The sequence below is a fragment of the Oncorhynchus kisutch genome, linkage group LG15 (assembly GCF_002021735.2).
Source record: "Oncorhynchus kisutch isolate 150728-3 linkage group LG15, Okis_V2, whole genome shotgun sequence".
In the NCBI taxonomy this organism is placed as follows: Eukaryota; Metazoa; Chordata; class Actinopteri; order Salmoniformes; family Salmonidae; genus Oncorhynchus; species Oncorhynchus kisutch.
The window spans coordinates 59728038-59749409 of NC_034188.2; the positions used below are offsets into that span (position 1 = coordinate 59728038).

At 46.1% G+C, this 21372-nt stretch overlaps 1 protein-coding gene across 3 annotated transcripts in view; it reads right to left on the reverse strand.

The window, feature by feature from the left end:
- Positions 1 to 21372, reverse strand: part of LOC109905611 (pleckstrin homology-like domain family B member 1) — an 84955-nt gene that overhangs the window by 3630 nt on the left and 59953 nt on the right. The window contains exons 11-25 of one of the 3 annotated variants that reach the window (XM_031790675.1): positions 18962 to 19090; positions 16644 to 16799; positions 14721 to 14831; positions 14209 to 14298; positions 12003 to 12122; positions 11187 to 11345; positions 10671 to 10811; positions 7116 to 7232; positions 6240 to 6342; positions 5776 to 5868; positions 4793 to 5087; positions 2640 to 2730; positions 2211 to 2357; positions 1858 to 2077; positions 321 to 406 (exon numbers count right to left, since the gene is read on the reverse strand). In XM_031790675.1, the coding sequence (XP_031646535.1) occupies positions 321 to 406; positions 1858 to 2077; positions 2211 to 2357; positions 2640 to 2730; positions 4793 to 5087; positions 5776 to 5868; positions 6240 to 6342; positions 7116 to 7232; positions 10671 to 10811; positions 11187 to 11345; positions 12003 to 12122; positions 14209 to 14298; positions 14721 to 14831; positions 16644 to 16799; positions 18962 to 19090 (2058 nt within the window). The remainder of the gene's footprint in view (positions 1 to 320; positions 407 to 1857; positions 2078 to 2210; positions 2358 to 2639; positions 2731 to 4792; positions 5088 to 5775; positions 5869 to 6239; positions 6343 to 7115; positions 7233 to 10670; positions 10812 to 11186; positions 11346 to 12002; positions 12123 to 14208; positions 14299 to 14720; positions 14832 to 16643; positions 16800 to 18961; positions 19091 to 21372) is intronic. The other 2 variants (XM_031790676.1, XM_031790677.1) reach the window with 2 other exon arrangements.

The following is a 21372-nucleotide window of genomic DNA, read 5'->3' on the forward strand; positions in this document are numbered from 1 at the left end:
ACCAAACCAACCAACAAACACACACACTGGGGTAAGGGGGGCAGAACAAGCAATGGGTGGGTCTGTGAGCTCACAGACAAAAAGTGATACATACATTGGCCAAATTGAGGTTGAAAAATCCTTTCTGTGAAACCAGCCAGTCAAAGCAAAAGAGTGAGAAGAGAAATGGAAGCGTAGAAGAAGCAAAACATGTATAAAACAAAAGATCTTCAAGATAAATATTGAATCAGTACAGTGAAAGCGTAAAAAGAAAAAGTGATTAAAAGAGCATTTCATTGTGTTCTGCCTAAAGATTGTTGGGTAGATAACACAGAAAGTACCTTCGTGGCGATACGCAAGTGATCGTAGTAGACCTCTTCAATGGCCTGGAAGTAGATGACTCCTTTCAGTTTGGTCTCGTGCTTGTCTGTAGAGGAGATAAACATCACATTATTATTTTCGATTCCTACAGTACAGTTTCCTTGATGACAGAGGGAAAGACAGTCATGGAATATATGTAGATACGGACAATCCTTGTCATTGTTTATCACAATTCTATTCTTGAGCTCCTACAGTATTTCCTAAGCCAGTGTCATAAAAGGAACATACTGTATCATCATGTCCATTTGAAGAATATTTCAGCCAAAAAAGCTCCTAGAAATATATGTTTCATGTAATGTTTTTGTAGAGAACACGGCTTCCTTTTTGTTTTAAATAGGTTGCAGTGTCTGACTACTATTGTATTTTAGACTTGGGGCTCTATTCAATCCTCCTCGCAGAAATTCAGCTTTACAGCGTGATTGGAATTTAAAGGCAATACCTCCCCCCCCTTTGCCAGCAGCATACCACCCTGCATACCACTACTGGCTTGCTTCTGAAGCTAAGCAGGGTTGGTCCTGGTCAGTTCCTGGATGGGAGACCAGATGCTGCTGGAAGTGGTGTTGGAGGGCCAGTAGGAGGCACTCTTTACTCTGGTCTAAAAAATATCCCAATGCCCCTGTGTCGGGTGCAGTCTTTCGGATGGGATGTTAAATGGGTGTCCTGACTCTCTGAGGTCATTAAAGATCCCATGGCACTTATCGTAAGAGTAGGGGTGTTAACCCCGGTGTCCTGGCTAAATTCTCAAACCATCACGGTCACCTAATAATCCCCAGTTTACATTTGGCTCATTCATCCCCCAGGTCGTTGCTGCAAATGAGAACGTGTTCTCAGTCAACTTACCTGGTAAAATAACGGATAAATAAATAAAATAGTGGAGACTGCATTCACAGTAAACGCTGCATGTTGACTCAATCAGAAATGACTTTTAATCTATATTGCGGAATCTGTAACGCTTGAACAGAGCCCCTGATTTCTACATTCTTACACCCTTATGGTACAATATTGCAGATTATTTCATCAACCACTGCAAAAACATAAGAGGGACCGGGGGAGGGACCGGGGGAGGGACCGGGGGAGGGACTGGGGGAGGGACCGTGGGTAACTTTACGCCCCTTTTTACCTTCAGGCATAAACTGATCCCTGCTACATAAAAATAATAATAAAAGCATAATTTTCTAGGAAAGTAGTTGCAATTTTATATAATGTAATTATTTCATAATTAGCAGTTTTATCATTCAAATCACCAAGCATTTGCATATTACTGTATCTAAAGCCTGCTACCAAACTGCTAACCACAAATGTGCATTACCCTTGTGTATCCTAATGTTCATCTCCACTGACTTCATTTACACCACCTTTCACAAATACGGTCTACATGAAGGTCAAGGGGTATGAATATGCCATGTACTGTATCTCCCATTGGCTCAATCAGAGCAATAAGAGCACACAAATATGTCTGTATATAAACATGGATATAAATGGCAGCATTTTCCTTACCAACGTAATAGGAGAAGGTCCTTTTGAGGCGGTCGAAGACAAACCAGCGTTTCTTCCACGACTTGATCTTGCCGCCCATCTTCACCAGGTAACCCTTGCACATCTTCTCTGTGAGGATCACGTGGTGAGAGGTCTCCACGTTGTGGCCAGATGACTCGATGTGGGAGCGCAGGTCAAACTCCTCCTTGCGGATGGGCAGGTAACGAGTCATAGGACGGGCCTGAGGAAAGAAGGAAACAGACGTGTAACCAGTCTTTCTGTACGACTAACAGAGGGTCAGAGAGACAGATCTCAAACTGCATATTCTTTTTGATTGGATTTTGTAGGTTGTTGTTGTCGGGCCTGAGGCTCACCTGGGAGAAGTTCTTGCTTCTCATCTTCACCTCCTTGTCCACCAGCTGCTGCCTGTGCACCGTCTCCTCCTGCAGCCTCTTCTCAGCCTCCTCGCGCCGCCTCCTCTCCTCCTCCAGCATCTGCCTACGGGCATGGCTCTCACGCTCCTGGAGAGAAGGACGGAGGTGGAGCGAAGATCATGAACATAAAGCCCTTTTTACATCAGCAGTTGTCACAAAGTGCTTCACAGATACCCAGCCTAAAACCCCAAAGAGAAAGCAATGCAGAGGCAGAAGAGTGGCTAGGAAAAACTCCCTAGAAGGCAGGGACCTGGGAAGAAACCAGGCTCGGAGGGGTGGCCAGTCCTCTTCTGGCTGTAAACACTGAAGTAAGACTTTAGTATGGGATCTGATAGGAAGCTAGACATGGTGTGTGAGGTGGTGTCTTACTCTGGATTCTATGAGCCTGGCCTTCTCTAGGTGGGCATCTTTCAGCATCTTCTCCATCTCCTCGATCTTCAGCGCGTCCATCCCACTGGCACTGCAAACCGGACAGTCAGAGTTACATCTCAACTACCAATGACATCCATCATTCAATATATTTATGGGTAACAGTTTATTAATACTTTTAAGTCCTAAAACTGTGGCCCGTCATGGAAAACCACGCCCAAAATGGCTAAAGATCGGCAAGCTTCTTACATAGGAACGAAGAGGATTACGTAAGTAAGTAAGTCCTAAAAACACCTGTCATCATTGGTCATAAAAACAGTAACTTACTATGTGGACACTAACTAACACAAACAGTTATTAACTATCCCAGACAGTTATAAAATGGGTCATGACATGTCTATAACTGTTTAGAGGTCCAATACACTGGAAATGTCCCGTACAGCCAGGTGGCACCTAGTGGACAGTGAGTGCAAGGTTGTGTTCATTAAGGCATGTGAAGGTCAACATTCTAAAACGCTTTGCAACAGAAGACAAATGACTGTTTCTCATTGGACATGTCCAGATAGTAGCCTTCCCTCTTCGGACAGTTTTTCTCTCTCAATTTCCTGCCCACTGAACACAACCCTAATGAGTGCTTGGGCCTGATAAGTACATGAAATCTTTGATTACCTGTTTAAAGTGGAGAAACAGCTGTGCTTTCATCAGATCCAAAAGGGGATGGTCACATCTGCCTAATCTGTGTGACCACACACACACCCTACCTTTCAGACCAACTGGCTCAAGGAAACCCCTCTATCTGTGCAGAGTGTCTTTCACTAGTCGTAAAAGACTATATTTAACTAGTCTTTTGACTATATTTCAGCAGTCACTCATGTGTTTATGGAAGAGCGTTTCCCTGTTGACATTTGTGTAGGCCTCATTATGGCCGGTGATAACTCATGCACGACAACAAACCAACAAACTTGACAAGTTCTGTACGGACTGGGAGTGCCTTTCACTGTCACAAAGATGACCTGTTCACATTTGAATTCTAAGTTGTAGAATTTTTGAACTGGATTTAGAGAAATATAGATTTTTCACACTATCGTGGCGACTGAAACCCAACTGTACTGGCTCGGATACTTTACACACCGTCCTTTTCGGCATTGTTCCAGCACACCATCTCAGGACAGACAACCTGGTTAGGTTCCAGCACACCATCTCAGGACAGACAACCTGGTTTGGTTACAGCACACCATCGCAGGACAGACAACCTGGTTTGGTTACAGCACACCATCTCAGGACAGACAATCTGGTTAGGTTCCAGCACACCATCTCAGGACAGACAACCTGGTTTGGTTACAGCACACCATCAAAGGACAGACAACCTGGTTAGGTTCCAGCACACCATCTCAGGACAGACAACCTGGTTTGGTTACAGCACACCATCGCAGGACAGACAACCTGGTTTGGTTACAGCACACCATCGCAAGACAGACAACCTGGTTTGGTTCCAGCACACCATCTCAGGACAGACAACCTGGTTTGGTTACAGCACACCATCTCAGGACAGACAACCTGGTTTGGTTCCAGCACACCATCTCAGGACAGACAACCTGGTTAGGTTCCAGCACACCATCTCAGGACAGACAACCTGGTTTGGTTCCAGCACACCATCTCAGGACAGACAACCTGGTTTGGTTCCAGCACACCATCTCAGGACAGACAACCTGGTTTGGTTCCAGCACACCATCTCAGGACAGACAACCTGGTTAGGTTCCAGCACACCATCTCAGGACAGACAACCTGGTTAGGTTCCAGCACACCATCTCAGGACAGACAACCTGGTTTGGTTCCAGCACACCATTTCAGGACAGACAACCTGGTTTGTTTCAGCTCAGTAGCGTACATTAAATATCCACCAGAATACTGACAACAGCTGAGCACACACATAGGATTCTTTTGTCACTGTTAGACAGACAATAATGAATAATGAGCTGATACAAGACACAGCTTGACACCTGTGGTTACTTATCGGAGATTCCTTGGCATAAATTAGTCAGTATTTGTGTGGCTGAGTGTTCCTCGCTCTGACCTGGACATGTCGGTGAAGTGTGTGTGTTCGAGGATATGCGTGCGGGGTGTGTGTGTGTGTGTGTGTACGTTTCTCTGACCTGGACATGTTGTCGGGGGAGCAGGCTGAGTTGTTGCCGGTGGAGACGCTGGTGTCCATGCTGTCAGAGCTCTCCAGACTCAGTGTGTCGTATGGCTGCTCGCCCGCCGGTGGTGGCTGGTGGTGCAGGATGGAGTGGTGCACCATGGGAGGGCCTTGGGCATGGGAAGGGGCATACTGGGTGTTGAGGTGGGTCTGAGAGCCGTGGAGCGCATCCCACTGGCACTGGGCCTCCACTGCAGCTCGCTGCTTCAGCTCAGCCAATCGACGCCGCTGCTCCTCGATCACCTGGTGGCCTGGGGGTGGAGGGAGAGGGAGGAAGTAGGAGGTCACAGCTGATCTGGGGGGTGGTTTCATCACGTCCAGGGATACCCCATTATGTCCCATGATGACAGTTCCAGGATGCATGGCAACACCCTCAGCATGCAGACATACATACTCACCCACTAACCAACTCAAACACACTCACATCCACTTGCTAAGAAAAAGGTCCTGATGATCAGCGATACCCGGCTATGAAGAGAGAATACCTAAAGATTGCCTGTGAGTCCATGTAATGTAGATACCACAGGTCAGCGACAGATGAAACCAGGCCCCACACATACATCAAACATACATATAGTATGTGCTCGGTATTGTCAAAAGCCCAAGCACAATTCAACCGGCAACACGTTTTCTCATCACCAAAGCCTCCTATGTACATTAGCAGCAGAAATACTAATGCAAAATTATCCAGTAACCCAAGGAAGTCACCTTCAAGTTCAAACCCATGCTCGCTATCCATCATATAGCTGACAGATACCTCTTTTAAAAACAGGCGCAAAGTTAAAGAGGAACAACGGTGGCCCGACAGATGAAGAGCACTGCTTCTACCAAATGCATGCATTGTTGATTCTCAGCAGGGGGATGGAGAAGAAGAAAGATGGAGAGTTTATATGAGACGAACATCAGACTTTTAGGAAATTAACATGAGACCAAACCCACTCCCAGGCTCAGAGGTCTGTCTGTCTATCTGTCGGTCTGTGGGATTGTCCATGGTGGAGCAGGGAGACTCAGGCGTGGAAGGCAAGGAGGATTCTGTGACATGGAGAGTGGAGGACATTAATGGAGAGAGGGATGGTTGGATGGAGGGACGGAAGGACAGGGTGACAGACAGGAGGACAACATGGTGGTTAAATCCGAGCTAGAGGAGGGAAGCGTGGGAGGGGTCGTAACCGTGGAAGCAGAGACTGGGTGAGGGGGAAGTGGGGTGATGAAGACAGGGACGGGGTGTGGTTTCTCTGAAGCATGACAGGAAATCTTGAAAATGACAGACAAATCTTGGAAAGGACCATCTTAAACACATTCTAACTATATTTATTCCATGTTGATGTTTACTGCTGAAACTCTCACCTCAGACCAGAACATGGGACAGAGTAGCCTGGTGAAAACCCCCAAAAGGTGGTTACCTTTCTGCTGTAAGGCTAGCGCTCTCTTGGTCTCTATGTCCTGCATGGTGGCAGCCAAGTTCCGTGGCAAACTGCCGGTACTGTTGGGAACCATCAGTGGGCTCTAGAAGGACACAAAAGGAGGAGAGTGATTGATTGATTAAATTAATTCAATTCAATTAACAATGAAAAACATATACAGCAACATATCAATGCAATGGAAGTACACAAGTGACAAGCCATCAAGGTTTCCACCAAAATATTTATTTCCAATGTGGTCGTCATTGACTGGCAGGCAAGGCCAAGAGCCAATAAGATATCCAGTGAATGGGACAGTATATAAACCATCATATGCTATGCATTTAAACTCTCGGTCTTGGGAGCAATGTCATCTAATACTATTAAATGTAATCTGATACTATCATGTAACACACAACACATAACAACCTGCCGTTGTTTACCAGTATGTAACCATATGCTAGGTCAAATCAATCACCAGGTGACCTGAGCAGGATACATGCACTACATTCAGATTGATTGTGTATAAAGGGCATTATGTACTTTAGTCGTCCTCATAGAAACTTAACACAAACTATTATGATGAAGCTAGCTAGATTGCAAGTTTACAGCAAATGGCTGCCTCAGAAGAGATCTGCACGAGCTACAAAATCCAGCCACAAACGTGACCTCCCTCCTACACCAGTACCTTCTATTTAGTATTTTCGTTTGGTTGTAGGCTTGTGTAGGCTGCAATTTGGATTTTAGCTGCAAATGTGTGCTATTCAAATGAACCTTACATAATCCTCACATTATAATAATAGTTGATTACTACATGATCCGCTGAGGAGCCTACTACTAGCCAACCAATAGAGATGGAGCGGAGGTGGCGAGGTTTACCTTGGAGGTTGTGTTGCGTCCCAGTGTGGCAGCTCCACACTGCAGATGGGATCCGGAGCCTGCTTTGGGTTGATGTACCGTCTGTCCAGCATCACTGTCCAGCTTGGAGCGGAACACCTGGGAGGAGTGAAGATGGACCAGGATCAGCTATCAAACACAGTAAACTAATTGTTCGAGGTTCCCCCGCACATAGTAAAACATGTATTACATTAAATGAGGAATATAAACTGTGATGCTTACTCAAAACTAGTCTGGTGGGAGATGCTATGAGAAGTAGAGTAGGGTACAAATACAAAAAATGTTGGCTTTTTTAGAGTTTCAAAGGAATTTCAATTCAACCAACATATTGACATTGATTGATATCTTTGAAATGTTAAAGAAGCCTACTTTTGGTGAGTGTACTTTAAATCACTACAGCTACTACTGAGATATCAGACAGACAGAGACAGTGATTATTATGGCAGCACCAACAACATGTCACGACTTCCACCAGAGTCGGTCCCTCTTCTTGTTCGGGCGGCGTTCGGCGGTCAACGTCACCGGCATTCTAGCTATCGCCGATCCACTTTTCATTTTCCATTTGTTTTGTCTTTGTTTTCTACACACCTGGTTTCAATTCCCCCATTACATGTTCATGATTTAACCCTTGTGGTACCGGTATTGTTCCCGCACCATAGTATTGTGTTTATATTGGTGTTATCTTGTATTAAATACCTTGTCCACGCATCTCAGCTCTCATGCGCCTGACTCCTTTCATCAGTTGCCCACAGCCTTGACAGAAACACGCACCCACTCGGAATGGAGTCAGCAGGAGCAGTTGCCCCTGCAGTAGGGGTTGAGGAGTGAGTCCAGCAGCACGCTGCCATGCTACAGCATCTCGGCAGCACCATAGATCACATTCTACAAACCACAGAGCGCTGGGAGAGAAGAGTTCCTCCGCGTCTCCACCAGCACCACCACTCTCACCATCACTCACCCCTCCTTCACCCGGGCCCAGTGGGATTCGGCTCGCCCTCCCGAGGGAGTATGATGGAACGGCGGTGGGTTGTCAGGGGTTCTTGCTCAAGCTAGAGCTCTACCTGGCAACCGTCCACCCGGCTCCTTTGGGCCGTGAGAGTGTGGCCGCCCTCGTCTCCTGCCTCTCAGGGAAAGCCCTGGAGTGGGCCAACGCCGTATGGGGGGAAGAAACAGTGTTGGACCACTTCGAGGATTTCACCCGCCGCTTCCGGGCAGTCTTTTACCACCCGCCTGAGGGTAGGACCACTTCGAGGATTTCACCCGCCGCTTCCGGGCAGTCTTTTACCACCCGCCTGAGGGTAGACCAGCGGGTGAACATCTAGTCCACCTGAGGCAGGGGACGAGGAGAGCACAGGTGTTTGCGTTGGAAATCCAGACCCTGGCTGCCGGCGCGGGATGGAACGACAGGGCCCTGATCGATCACTACCGGTGCAGTCTGTGTGAGGACGTCCGTCGGGAGTTGGCCTGCAGGGACACAACTCTTACATTCGACCAGCTGGTGGACCTGTCCATCCGGCTGGATAACCTTCTGGCTACCCGCAGACGTCCAGATCGGGGTCTGTTGGTTCCATCCCCAAGCACCACCGCTCCGACGCCCATGGAGCTGGGAGGTGCTGCACTTAGGCGACCGGAGGAGGGGCCGTTCCATGCACTATCTGTGGCCGCAGAAGGCACACTGCCGGTCAGTGCTGGGGAGGTTCCTCTGGGAGTCGAGGCAGCAGGCAGGGCACTCTCGTGTCACCCCAGGTGAGTCGGCACCAGGCTCACCCAGAGCCCCCTGTTGCTCACATGGTTTTGTTTATTAATTTTCCTGAGTTTCCCCCGCATTCCCAGCATAAGGCGCTTGTAAATTCAGGCACAGCCGGGAATTTTATTGACAGATCATTTGCCCATAGTTTAGGGATCCCCATTTTTCCTGTGGATATGCCCTTCCCTGTGCACGCCCTAGATAGTCGACCATTAGGGTCAGGGCTAATTAGGGAGGCCACCGTTCCCCTGGGCATGGTTACGCAGGAGGGTCACAAGGAGAGAATCAGTCTCTTCCTTATTGATTCTCCTGCGTTTCGCGTGGTGCTGGGCCTACCCTGGTTGGCCTGTCATGACCCCACTATTTCGTGGCAACAGAGGGCTCTCACGGGGTGGTCACGAAAGTGCTCGGGGAGGTGTTTAGGGGTTTCCGTTGGTGCTACTATGGTGGAAAGTCCAGACCAGGTCTCCACCGTGCGCATCCCCTCTGAATATGCCGATTTGGCCCTCGCCTTCTGTAGAAAGAAGGCTACTCAATTACCACAAGAGGGGGTAGTGTGCAGACCTCACTACCCTCGGGATAGCCTTACGGTTGCGCACTATGTCTCCGGTGCGTCTGCATAGCCCAGTGCGTCCTGTGCCTGTGCCCCACATCTGCAGGGCGAAAATAACCATCCAGCCAGGACGGGTTGTGCAGGCTCTACGCTCAAGACCTCCAGTGCGCCTCCATGGCCTAGTGTATCCAGTGCCTCTGCCTAGGACAGGGCCTCCTGTATGTCTCTCCAGCCTGGTGAGCCCTGTGGCAGCTCAACGTACCAGGCTGCCCATACGTCTCCTCCCTCCAGTGATGATCCATGGCACGAAGCCTCCAGTGATGATCCATGGCAAGAAGCCTCCAGTGATGATCCAAGGCACGAAGCCTCCAGTGATGATCCATGGCACGACTTCCTCCAGTCCGGAGCCTCCAGAGATGGCCTCCAGTCTGTGGCCCGCAACGCGGGTGACCAGTCTGGGACCCGCAACGAGGGTGCCCAGTCCGGGGCCCGCTATGAGGGTCCCCAGTCCTGGGCCCGCAACGAGGGACCCCAGTCCGGGGTCGGCGATGAGGGTCCCCGCACCAGAGGTGCCACCAAAGTGGGGTGAGCCAGTGGTGGAGCGGGGTCTGCGTCCTGCACCTGAGCCGCCACCGTGGATAGATGCCCACCCAGACCCTCCCCTATAGGTTTAGGTTTTGCGGCCGGAGTACTGTCACGCCCTGACCTTAGAGATCCTATTTATGTCTGTATTTTTGGTTTGGTCAGGGTGTGAGTTGGGGTGGGTATTCTATACTCTATTATTTGTATTTCTATGTTTTGGCAGGGTAGGGTTCTCAATCAGGGACAGCTGTCTATCGTTGTCTCTGATTGAGAACAATACTTAGGTAGGCCTTTTTCCACCTGTCTTTGTGGGAAGTTGACTTTGTTTAGGGCACATAGCCTTTGAGCTTCACGGTTTGTTTTTGTAGTGTTTTTTTTTTTGCGTCTTTTTTCAAATAAAGAGAAAATGTACGCTCACCACGCTGCACCTTGGTCCTCTCCTTTCAACAGCCGTGACTGGAAAACTAAATGCATGAGTGGCAGCAAGCCCAGGCAGACCATCGATGAACAATTAGCTCAATCAACAAAGCACACTGCACTTGAAAAGGCATTTTCATCGGAAGTGAGAACATGAAGACAGAACAGAAACAATGGAAGAGTAAAACATTGGGAGGAATAGAAAAGAGGAGGAGAAGGCAGCACCTCTGAGAATTACCTGCATAGGCCTGCGAGGGGAGAGAGATTTAGCTGGGAGATGGGGGCAGAGATGGCTGCTCACGCCAGCAGCCATCACCTCCTGGTACCACTGCTCTAAATCGAGAGTGGGGATTTGAGGCCTACTGCGATCAGGCTGGTACTGGAGGGCCGCAGTGAAGAGTCCACAGTAAGAGAGGCAAATGACAGGATGGACAGCAGAGAGGCAAAGGACAGGATGGACAGAGCAAGGGAGTGGAGGAGGAAGAGAAATAAGAAAACAAAGCATTAATGAGCAACTAAGAGGATCTGGTAGTTTTCTAAATGTTATGTTTTTTTAATGTTAATTCTCATCTTCTTGAAACATCAGCAAATGCTGACAAATAGGTCTCTCAACAGAAAAAACCTGTTGAAATGAATGTCATTTCAACTAGCTTTGTCCACTGGGGTAGAGGAGTCATTTGGGCATCTTCACAGAAACGAGAGGTAGAGGAGAGATGGGTGAGAAGGAATAGAGAGAGAGAGACCAGACACACACCTCAACAGAGAGAGAGAGGGAGGAACCGTGAGGAACGGAGAGGCAGGAGAAGGCAGGGTCTCCCGCTCCTGACTGGAGGGGCCGGAGAGGAGAGGTAGGGGAGGACTCGACCTTCGGCATCCCAAAGATCTGAGTTAACTGGCCCACAGTCAAATACTCCTTTCATTCAGGGAGCCACATATAAACAGGCAGACAGGATGTCAAAGGGCAAACAGGGAAAGATAGAGAAACACAGGCAGAGAAGGACACACGTCAACAGGGAGGAAAACAGAAGCTACAAGGACAGCATGTGAAATACATGTGAATAAACCTGACTCTCATATGGATAGTCTTTCAATAATATCAACCCATTGTACCATCCAGACCTGGGTCAAATACATACAGTATGTCAAATACTTGAGCTGTGCTTGATTCAGTTTGCCTGGTACAATGGAACCGATGAAACAGCTCCAAAAGTGCAAGCTCCAAGCTAAATCAAGCTCACCTAAAATATACTGGCAAGTATTTGAATGTATATGACATATGTACAGCATTTCATCCAGGTCTGGTACCATTATCCTCAAAATTCTCATTCTCAAATCAGTAATGCAGAGGTTAGTTGAGCTGATTATAACAAGGACAGGGCCATCTAGCAGAAAGCCAATACACCAGTATGTAAGTACAGTAAGCTACCTACAAGAGGACAGCTAGAGAGAAGAGCAACAGGTAAAGAATGAAAAGATGGAGTGATAAGGAGAGAATAGAGTGAGACAGGGAGAGAGAGAGAGAGAGGTAGGAAGTGATGGAGAGAGTGATAGAAAGAGAGAGCAGTGGTACCTCGCAGGGGACAGCTGTGTCTAGGATGAGCGAGAGGCCGTGCTGAGCAGTGGTGGTGAGTTGGGTGTCATGGCAATCTCTCCCATACATCCTATAGACATCCGAGAGCTTCATGTACTCCTGAGAGCCAACGCAACGCAAACCAAACAGGACAAGAGGCCATGAGCTCACTCCATGACACGTCCTTTTCATAATATGCATACTCATACACACACGGATGTGCACCCATTTCACACACAGGCATAAAATATACATCCACTTTACAACCACCTGAGACAAGCTGCTGCTTTATCTTGTGTTTTTAAAACATAAAACACATATGTGTGAAAAACATGAACAACTACATGAACGGAATACATAAGGAGCACAGCATCTCTCTACCCTGTAATTTCACACAATTCCCCAAGCCTCACATCGGGCTGGAGAACTGCAAACACGCTGCGAAAGAATAGAATAACAGTGACGTCAACAAGCTCTCGCCATCTTCAAAGGATAGCAAAACGCTAATTGAGAGAAGTGTACTACACAAACCGAACAGAATAGTACACTTCAATGAGAGACAAAGCACCATGCATGTGAGCCTCTGGCTAAACCGTCACACAAACACAGCATCCTCACACCCCAGTTGTAGCATGAGTTGTTTATGCTTTTGCCCATTCTAAAAGTTGAAGAAACACATCAATTAAAATGGCAACAGTTAATCCAGCAGACCAAGTATTTCATAAAGACAAACAATGACGACATTCAAATCAGTACTGTATTTCAAGGGCCTCACAGGATGACCAAATGTGTTTTTAAGCTACATATGGGGGGCGGGGTGCAATTTGCTGGGAGTCATTGGGGGTAACAAGACATAACTCACACAGACCTCTTAAAGGCCCACTCCTTAATTAAAAAACAACAACAAAATGGCAACCTCGCACCTTGGTTTCCTATAAAGCTGTAAATATCACAGAGTGGGCCTTTAAGTGTTGGACGAAGACACACTGTGCATAGGGGGGTTACAGTGAGTGAGCTCAGGTGTCATGCAGGAACAGTTACACTGACAGTTAGTCTGGTTACCTCTGTCGGGCTGCCCCCTGGGTATAACTGAAAGGAGGAGCTTAAAAAGAAAGCAGCGGGTCGGCAGAGAGGATGCTGGGAGTGGGAGTCCTCTAACAGGTCAATCTCGCTGATATGGAGCACTTCCTGTTTCAACAGGGACAGTCAGGGACACTGGTCTCAGCTCCAGTTGCCGTAGTGTACAGTTACTGTTTATGTCCCTCTAAACTACACAAGTGTCAATACAGTATTGGGGTAAAAACTGTCAATCACAAAAGGGTCAAACATAGGTGTTACTGCACATTGAGTGCCCTTGTATGGGTTATATTCAGTTTAATAGGTCTAGTTTACAGTGGTCTAAATGAATATCATTGTTGAATATCCAATTCAACAATGAAACTGATAGCCATCTCATGTAATGAACGTGGTCTAAATGCATAAGAATGCAGGTTGATAGGATATGTTAGAATTGGACGAGAGTTTAGCATCAGACTAATCGGTTCATGTTTTCAGACTAAACCACACAGCCCACGGATTCAGTATCTCGCTGGCCTGAGTTGAGATATGTACAATCCATCATAAAAGTGCAGATGTTTCCAATCCCAAAAAATATTAATTATCAGATCAAACCGGTCTTACTGATGTGATCAGCTGCATCTAACTATCCGAACGCAATGTAAATAAGGCCATACTTCACAAGCGGACACCACATCGTGTTAAACACAGTAAATAAATGGTTACTCTGGCACGCCAGTGGTAGAACAAGCACACACTAGACCTACACCCCATGTAAAAACAGAGAGATACCAAGTTCTATTCACCAGTCAAACATTCTACCATCTCAACTATGAAAACCATCAAATTCCCCTTAAAGCCACAGTCTAATTGTGTAACTTGAAATAATTCATTGAGAACAACAGATGTATCATAGAAATCCAGTATCCTAAGCCTACTATTTGCATATGAAAATGTAATGGAGGCCATTTGCTCCATTGTTAACATCTTTAGTGGTGGTCTTGGTTAGTCTTTGCCAGTATACACAAATTAAGGAGTGTGGCTTTAGACAAGTGAGCAGAGCGGAGGTCCGTTCATATATCTGCGTCATGGTAGATAACTGTCCTTGGCGGTGTGACCCCTGAAAGACCGTAAGATAAACCCCCCTCACCTCTTTCATGGTGCTGGAACTCTTAGGGAAAGTCCTTCCTCCAGTAAGGCTGAGGTACCTCTTCTCCAGGGCCGATAGTCTCTCTTTCTCCTAGAACACAGAGACACCAGAACACATAAGTATCGGACTCTGTCCTGATTATGGATTGCCATAGTTTCTTCACCAAATTAAAAAATGTTCCACTTGCAGAAAAGCTGGGGACAAGGCAGCACATACGCCGAGATTGAAAGTGAAATGTCGACAAATGGGAAAAACGCCAACAAGCTCTTAGTTAATAGACTTAATCTGAGGTGGCTGGCATGGCACAATGCCCTTCATTTGGTGATGACTTTGTGTGCAATTCTCACATTGTCAAGCAAGACCAGAGTGATAATGATTAGATTCTAATTATATTCATTTTCAAAGTGGTTCCATGGGAATTACCAGTCCATTTACAAAAAACAGAGTAATAACCAACCAATGTATGATTGTAGTGGCTGCTGGGCCAGATATAGACTGTATTGTAATGTTACCTTATGGAGCATCTGCAGGGTAAGGTTCCTGTCCTTAGCCAGCTTGTCACACTCCTGAGATGCCTGCTGTCCCAGCTGACTGGCCTGGCCTTCCAGAGCTGCCACCTTGTCCTGGAAGAAAACATGTTTAAAGAGTTCTTGATGAATTAAAGGGGTACTCAACAAGATAACTTTAAATTGAGAAAATATACACTACCATTCAAAAGTTTGGGGTCACTTAGAAATGTCCTTGTTTTTGTCCATTAAAATAACATCAAATTGATCAGAAATACAGTGTAGACATTATTAATGTTGTAAATGTCTATTGTAGCTGGAAACTGCACATTTTTTATGGAATATCTACATAGGCGTACAGAGGCCCATTATCAGCAACCATCACTCCTGTGTTCCAATGGCACATTGTGCTAGCTAATCCAAGTTGATCATTTCAAAAGGCCAATTGATCATTAGAAAACCCTTTTGCAATTATGCTAGCACAGCTGAAAACTGTTGTTCTGATTAAAGAAGCAATACAACTGGCCTTCTTTAGACTAGTTGAGTAGCTGGAGCGTCAGCATTTGTGGGTTTGATTACAGGCTCAAAATGACCAGAAACAAAGAACTTTCTTCTGAAACTCGTCAGTCTATTCTTGTTCTGAGAAATGAAGGCTATTTCATGCGAGAAATTGCCAAGAAACTGAAGATCTCGTAAAACGATGTGTACTACTGCCTTCACAGAACAGCTCAAACTGTCTCTAACCAGAATAGAAAAAGGAGTGGGAGGCCCCGGTGCACAACTGAGCAAGAGGACAAGTACATTAGATCGTCTAGTTTGAGAAACAGACGCCTCACAAGTCCTCAACTGGCAGCTTAATTAAATAGTACACGCAAAACATCAGTTTCAATGTCAACAGTGAAGAGGCGACTCCGAGTTGCAAAGAAAAAGCCATATCTCAGACTGGCCAATAAAAAGAAAATATTAAGATGGGCAAAAGAATGCAGACACTGAACAGAGAAAGATTGGAAAAAAGTGTTATGGACAGACAAATCCAAGTTTGAGGTGTTCGGATCACAAAGAAGAACATTCGTGAGACGCAGAAAAAAATGAAAAGATGCTGGAGGAGTGCTTGCCATCTGTCAAGCATGGTGGTGGCAATGTGATGGTCTGGGGGTGCTTTGGTGGTGGTGAAGTGGGAGATTTGTACAGGGTAAAAGGGATTTTGAAGAAGGAAGGCTATCACTCCATTTTGCAATTCCATGCCATACTGTGGATGGCGCTTAATTGGAGCCAATTTCCTCCTACAAGACAATGACCCAAAGCACAGCTCAAAACTATACAATAACTATTTAGGGAAGAAGCAGTCAGCTGATATTCTGTCTATAATGGAGTGGCCAGCACAGTCACCGGATCTCAACCCTATTGAGCTGTTGTGGGAGCAGCTTGACCGTATGGTACGTAAGAGGTGCCCATCAAGCCAATCCAACTTGTGGGAGGTGCTTCAGGAAGCACGGGGTGAAATCTCTTCAGATTACCTCAACAAATTGACAACTAGAATGCCAAAGATCTGTAAATGGAGGATTCTTTGACAAAAAAAAAGTTTATAACCTTGTCAACGTCTTGACTATATTTTCTATTCATTTTGCAACTCATTTCATGTATGTTTTCATGGAAAACAAGGATATTTCTAAGTGAGCCCAAACTTTTGAATGGGAGTGTACACTACACTCAAAACAAAGCAGTGATCATGTATCATGTCTTTGTCAGGTATCCCCACCAACACCATTCTTGATGTGAATCATACTATTTACACTCAACCTGTAAAGGCATTTGGCCATCATCAGAAATGAGCTAGTTTCTCTGACAGACATTCATATTCAAAGCTCCAGATATGATGAAGGGGATTCCATAATTGATAGGAGCAGCCATTGTGGTCCAGTCCATTACCTTCCTCTTGGCCATGCTGGTGTGGTACTCGGCCCTCTCCTGCAGCAGCTGCTGGCTGATGGTCTCCCTCTCCTCCTCCAGGCTACTTTCCCTCTCCAGCTGCTGGAACTCCAGGTCCTCAAACTGTTTAGTCTCCGACTCCAGGGTCTCGCCCTCCTGTTGAACCCCACACAGAGCCCATCACAATGGGTCACAACCACACCAGGCCTCAGCCTCCTATAATATACAGTTTTCACACTGCTGAGCCGAGCCGAGCTGTATTTGGCCTGCCTGTTCATGCATTCATCATAGAAAGCACAATGTGTTTAGAAAATACCTGAGCCAGCAGAGTCTGGTGTGGGTTGGCACAATAGTGTGAAAAGGGTTCTAAAGTACCAACAACTACCAACCCCAAGAGACAGACAGCCCCACCACACCCCACAAGGTCACCACAGGGTCAGGCCAACCCCTTCCGCCCCCTTGACACTCTCCAATGACCATGCTTCTCAGCCACGGCGGTCAAGGCCCAAGCCAAGCCAGCACAACCAGGGGTGATAGGCCACGGAATGAATGTGCTTCAAGTCCAGAGTAAACTGCATGGAGGTTCTATCTAACGATTGGTAGAGTTCTGTTTAACACTATGACTACATTGACATGCTTTGATAGATTTGAATATTATGTTATTTGGGTTAACTTTGCCATTAGACTCTCTCTTCATTGTATCCTAGGCTCCTAACTATGCCACCAATGGAGAAGCACCATAACATTATGAAAATGTTGTGGTATACAGCAGCAACAACAATCAATATTACATGCATATCTGGAGGAAACTGCCTCATTGCGAATCTAATTGGTTGAAAGATTGTATAGCCCAGTAGGTTGATTGAATGGTGACAAGCAGTCTTCTCTGCTGCACTATCTATCTATATGTTACAAAAGGTAATATTGTGCTTTTACTCTAGTAATACTAAAGTACTTATACAGTACTATCTTCTATACTGAATTGTATAGCTGATTTGCATGTGAGAACCCAACTGAATGCCTTGATCCTTTACCATAAACCGAAGAAACCCACACAGAGATGTGAGGACTTTGCAAGGGGAAAGACAAGGGCCTGCCCTTGCTGTCAGTTCATCGGAGCGTTACTGACGTTGACGAGAGAAGGCTCATGTCAACACTGACATCTTCAGGCCCTCTGTGTTTGGAGAGCAGGCCACTCAAGAGCCTCTGTCGCACTTCTGAAGAATGTCTACAGCAAATCAGGGTCGTGTTCATCAGTGTACGCAACGGAAAATGTTTTGTTTATTTTTGTCCAGTTGGACCCCCCCCCCCCCTACCGTTAATTTTCCTCCATTCGGTGCCTAATGAACATGACCCAATGAGACGTACAAGGCCGTGTATACAAAATGTAGAAGTATACAAAATGTATTATATCTGCTTTCTGTCCAGTAACGAAGGGAAATTGTATAGCAATTGTTCTCATTTCAAGTCAGTCAGCCAATATGTCATGCTACTTTACGTGGATAGGACAGCAAAGTGAATAGAGCTAACGTGCAAAATGTAATTGGCTGATAAACAGTTGCACTGCCTGACAAAATGTAAAATACATTTTCTATGGACTGACATTTCAGAGCTGACGATATAAAACATGATTCAGACACAAAACAAACCCATTTCCATTTAGAGGAAAGACATGAAAAGAGAGTAGGACAGGGAGTGGAAAGTGTCTACATTAATAGATTAGTAAGCAGTTATTAAGGGGTCATAAGCCATCACTAATCAAGAAGAGAGGGAGGGATGCTTCCAGATGCAGAGACTGTATCAACCAGACAGACAGCACACACACCTCTGTGTGAAACGCCTGCAACGCACATACGGCCCAGAAATCACCACAATGCAGCACCTCGCCCCAAAGTCATCAGGAGCCATATTGACACTCCTTCTGATTGCTCAGAGGCATAGCACATCGTTGTGGCGGAGAGAGGAGAGGGGAAATTCCAGCAGCTTGTGGCATTAGCACATAGGCGAAGGGCATAAGACAGGATTTTCATACGTTATCCAGGAGATCAGTAGACATTACACTTGTAAATCCATCAGTACACCACTTCAGCTTTTCCTATTCTCTTACTGGGTACTTCAATAATCTGGAGGTAAGTATATGCTAATTGTGATGTGGCTCTGCTGGAATTTCCCTTCAAAATGTTGGATTGGTGTAGCTCAGAGACGAGGGTGGAGGAAATGGGTGGGTGGAGGGGTACAAGGGCTGGGGGGACACTGCCTGTCTCTGGGTCTCAGGGGTGGTTGGGGGTGATGGTCTTGGTGGTAGATTGACGACTGACCCTTTTGAGCTGTTCCTGTAACTGCTCCCTCAGTGACTCGGGGCAGTTATGAAGCTGGTTCTTCAGCTCACTGTAGCCCTCCTGGAGGCTCGCCAGGGCTCGGCGCTCTGCGTCAACATTTGCCCTCTCCTAGAAAGAGAACACACCGCCCGGGTGGGAGGGAGGAGAGGAAGGGGGGGGGACGCACAACAGAGAGAGAAAGCAACAAAAAAAAACACTTGCTCAAATCCACGCCATGCAAAAAGCTTCCGATGTTAGAGATCACAACAGTGGATAAGCCAGAGGACGAGGGACATGGGGCATCTGTGGAGTTTATAATACTGTGAATTCAATCCCCAGTGACTAACTTTAAAAGTGCTGGACTGCAGGGCACAACACTGAAAACATAAAAAAGAAAATTGCAATGGAAAGCAAAAATGTCCGTTTCTTATTGGACAAGTCCAGATACATTCTCCTTGTTTAAGTCAGTTTTTTCCCCTTTCGGTGCCTAATGAACACGACCCAGGCCTCAAACAGGTCTGAACAGACTTCTTGTTCCCAGACATTTCCAAGCTGCAGGGTTCGATGCTCATGATAACACTGGTCTGCGATGGAACGGGAGATTTTGCTATTTGATCAAACATGAAATAGTTTCTGTTTTGGCTAAGCTGTGGTTGTTTTTTCACGTCACAGTGCTCTACTTTGAGTGGTGCCTCTCTTTATCATGTGGCTTGAATTTTTTATTAAATAATAATAATAATAATTGGCCTATCCATATTTTCATGTGACTTTGGTATTAATACTTTAGGTCAGTCCAGTTAGTTTTGAACCGGATGTGTAGGCATGCTAGAATGATCAGAAGTCACATTCATGCTTCTTCGGGCTTCCCAAAATGAACCATGAGCAGCATATCGTTACTAATTAGTGTGTTGCTTTAGTTATCATGGTTGACTACCATTGTGTTGGAAATGTTTTTAAAACAGTTGTATTATAAAACAGCAGAAAATATCAATCCGTTATTTTCCAGGCACTTTGTGGGTTTCGCTCATACCAAATTAGACAAAACAGTAGATCATAGTAAGGCCCACTGCTAAAGCATGAATTACAGAAGGTCAAGGGTAGCAGGGTTGGGTATCCTCTGGGCATCTGGTTAAAAGCTTACGGAACGATCAATAACAACAGATCTTTGTTGTTATTGCAGCATGTGAGTGCAGGCGGTGTAAGCATGGGTAACTAGTGCTCTGCACTACTGCCCTACTGGCACCCAGGCTGTGATATCAAAACCCCCGGAGGGAATAAAAGCGTTCACTGGTACAGTATGGAGCTCTTTCGCAATAGGCCCTCCTCAATTCCCTGCGTCGGCTCTCCTCGTATCCTTCGAAACGCAATGGAAGGTCAAAGGGGAAAAACCTTGGATCTTTTCCTTCAATATGTTTTGAAGAAGAGGAGAGGATGTGTGGAATAAGGAGAGAGAGAGTTAGAGCCTGAGTCTGATTGTAGTGAAAGCGCCTGGTAAACTACCTCTAGAGGGCCACCACTGTACAACCAGTAGAGTAGAGTAAACCATGCACGAGAGAGAGGGAAACGTTCTGCAGACCAAGAACCTTTTTAGCATTACTGCATTATCTAAAGTCAAATGGTGGGATAGGGGTGTAGGCGGTGCTTTGGAGTTTGAGTGGCACTCCTTTTCTCCAATCTGCCTAACTGTCACCCTGCTCTGGCTCCACCTCTGTCTGTGACCAATGGCAATAACAGTAGAGAAGAGGTTTTTAGCTGAGACAGACCGACAGGGTCTCAAGGTTCTAACTTGAACACAGGAAGTGAGAGCGAGAGAGAGACTCTCTGAAATTGTCAGGAATATACAAATAACAAGATTTTGTTTTTAAAGCCTTAAGAAGAAAAGACAAGAAAATGACCCCTTTCAGATTCTCAGTTTAAGTGTGTCTACATAAACCCTACATCAATGGAGTAACATGACTAGGTGAAAACAACACACAGTTGTGTAAAGCGTTCAGATAGAGGCCCTCTGTAATGTTATGAACTACTGTATTTGGTGGGCAATGTAGCCTACACAATAGTCCTAAAAAGACTCCCAGAGATATACTTTTAGTGGCCAGCCACTCATACCCACTAGCATCCTGTCCCGAAAGCTTCAGCGAAGTAGAAACCTAAAAGATCAATTCACACCTACGTCCCAAATGGCACCCTATTCCCTTCATAGCCCATAGCTTGGTCAAAAATAGTACACTGTATAGGGAATAGGGAGCATTTGGGACACGTTAAAGACAAGTGATAATGACATACATGGATTTCAGGCTGACAGTGGAGGAAAGGAGGAGAGGAAATTGCTGAGTGAAGCAGTGAGAGGATTAGAGGTTAATGGAGGATGGTTAGTGGAGCCGAGCTGCAGAAGAAGAAAAATCCCTGAGGAG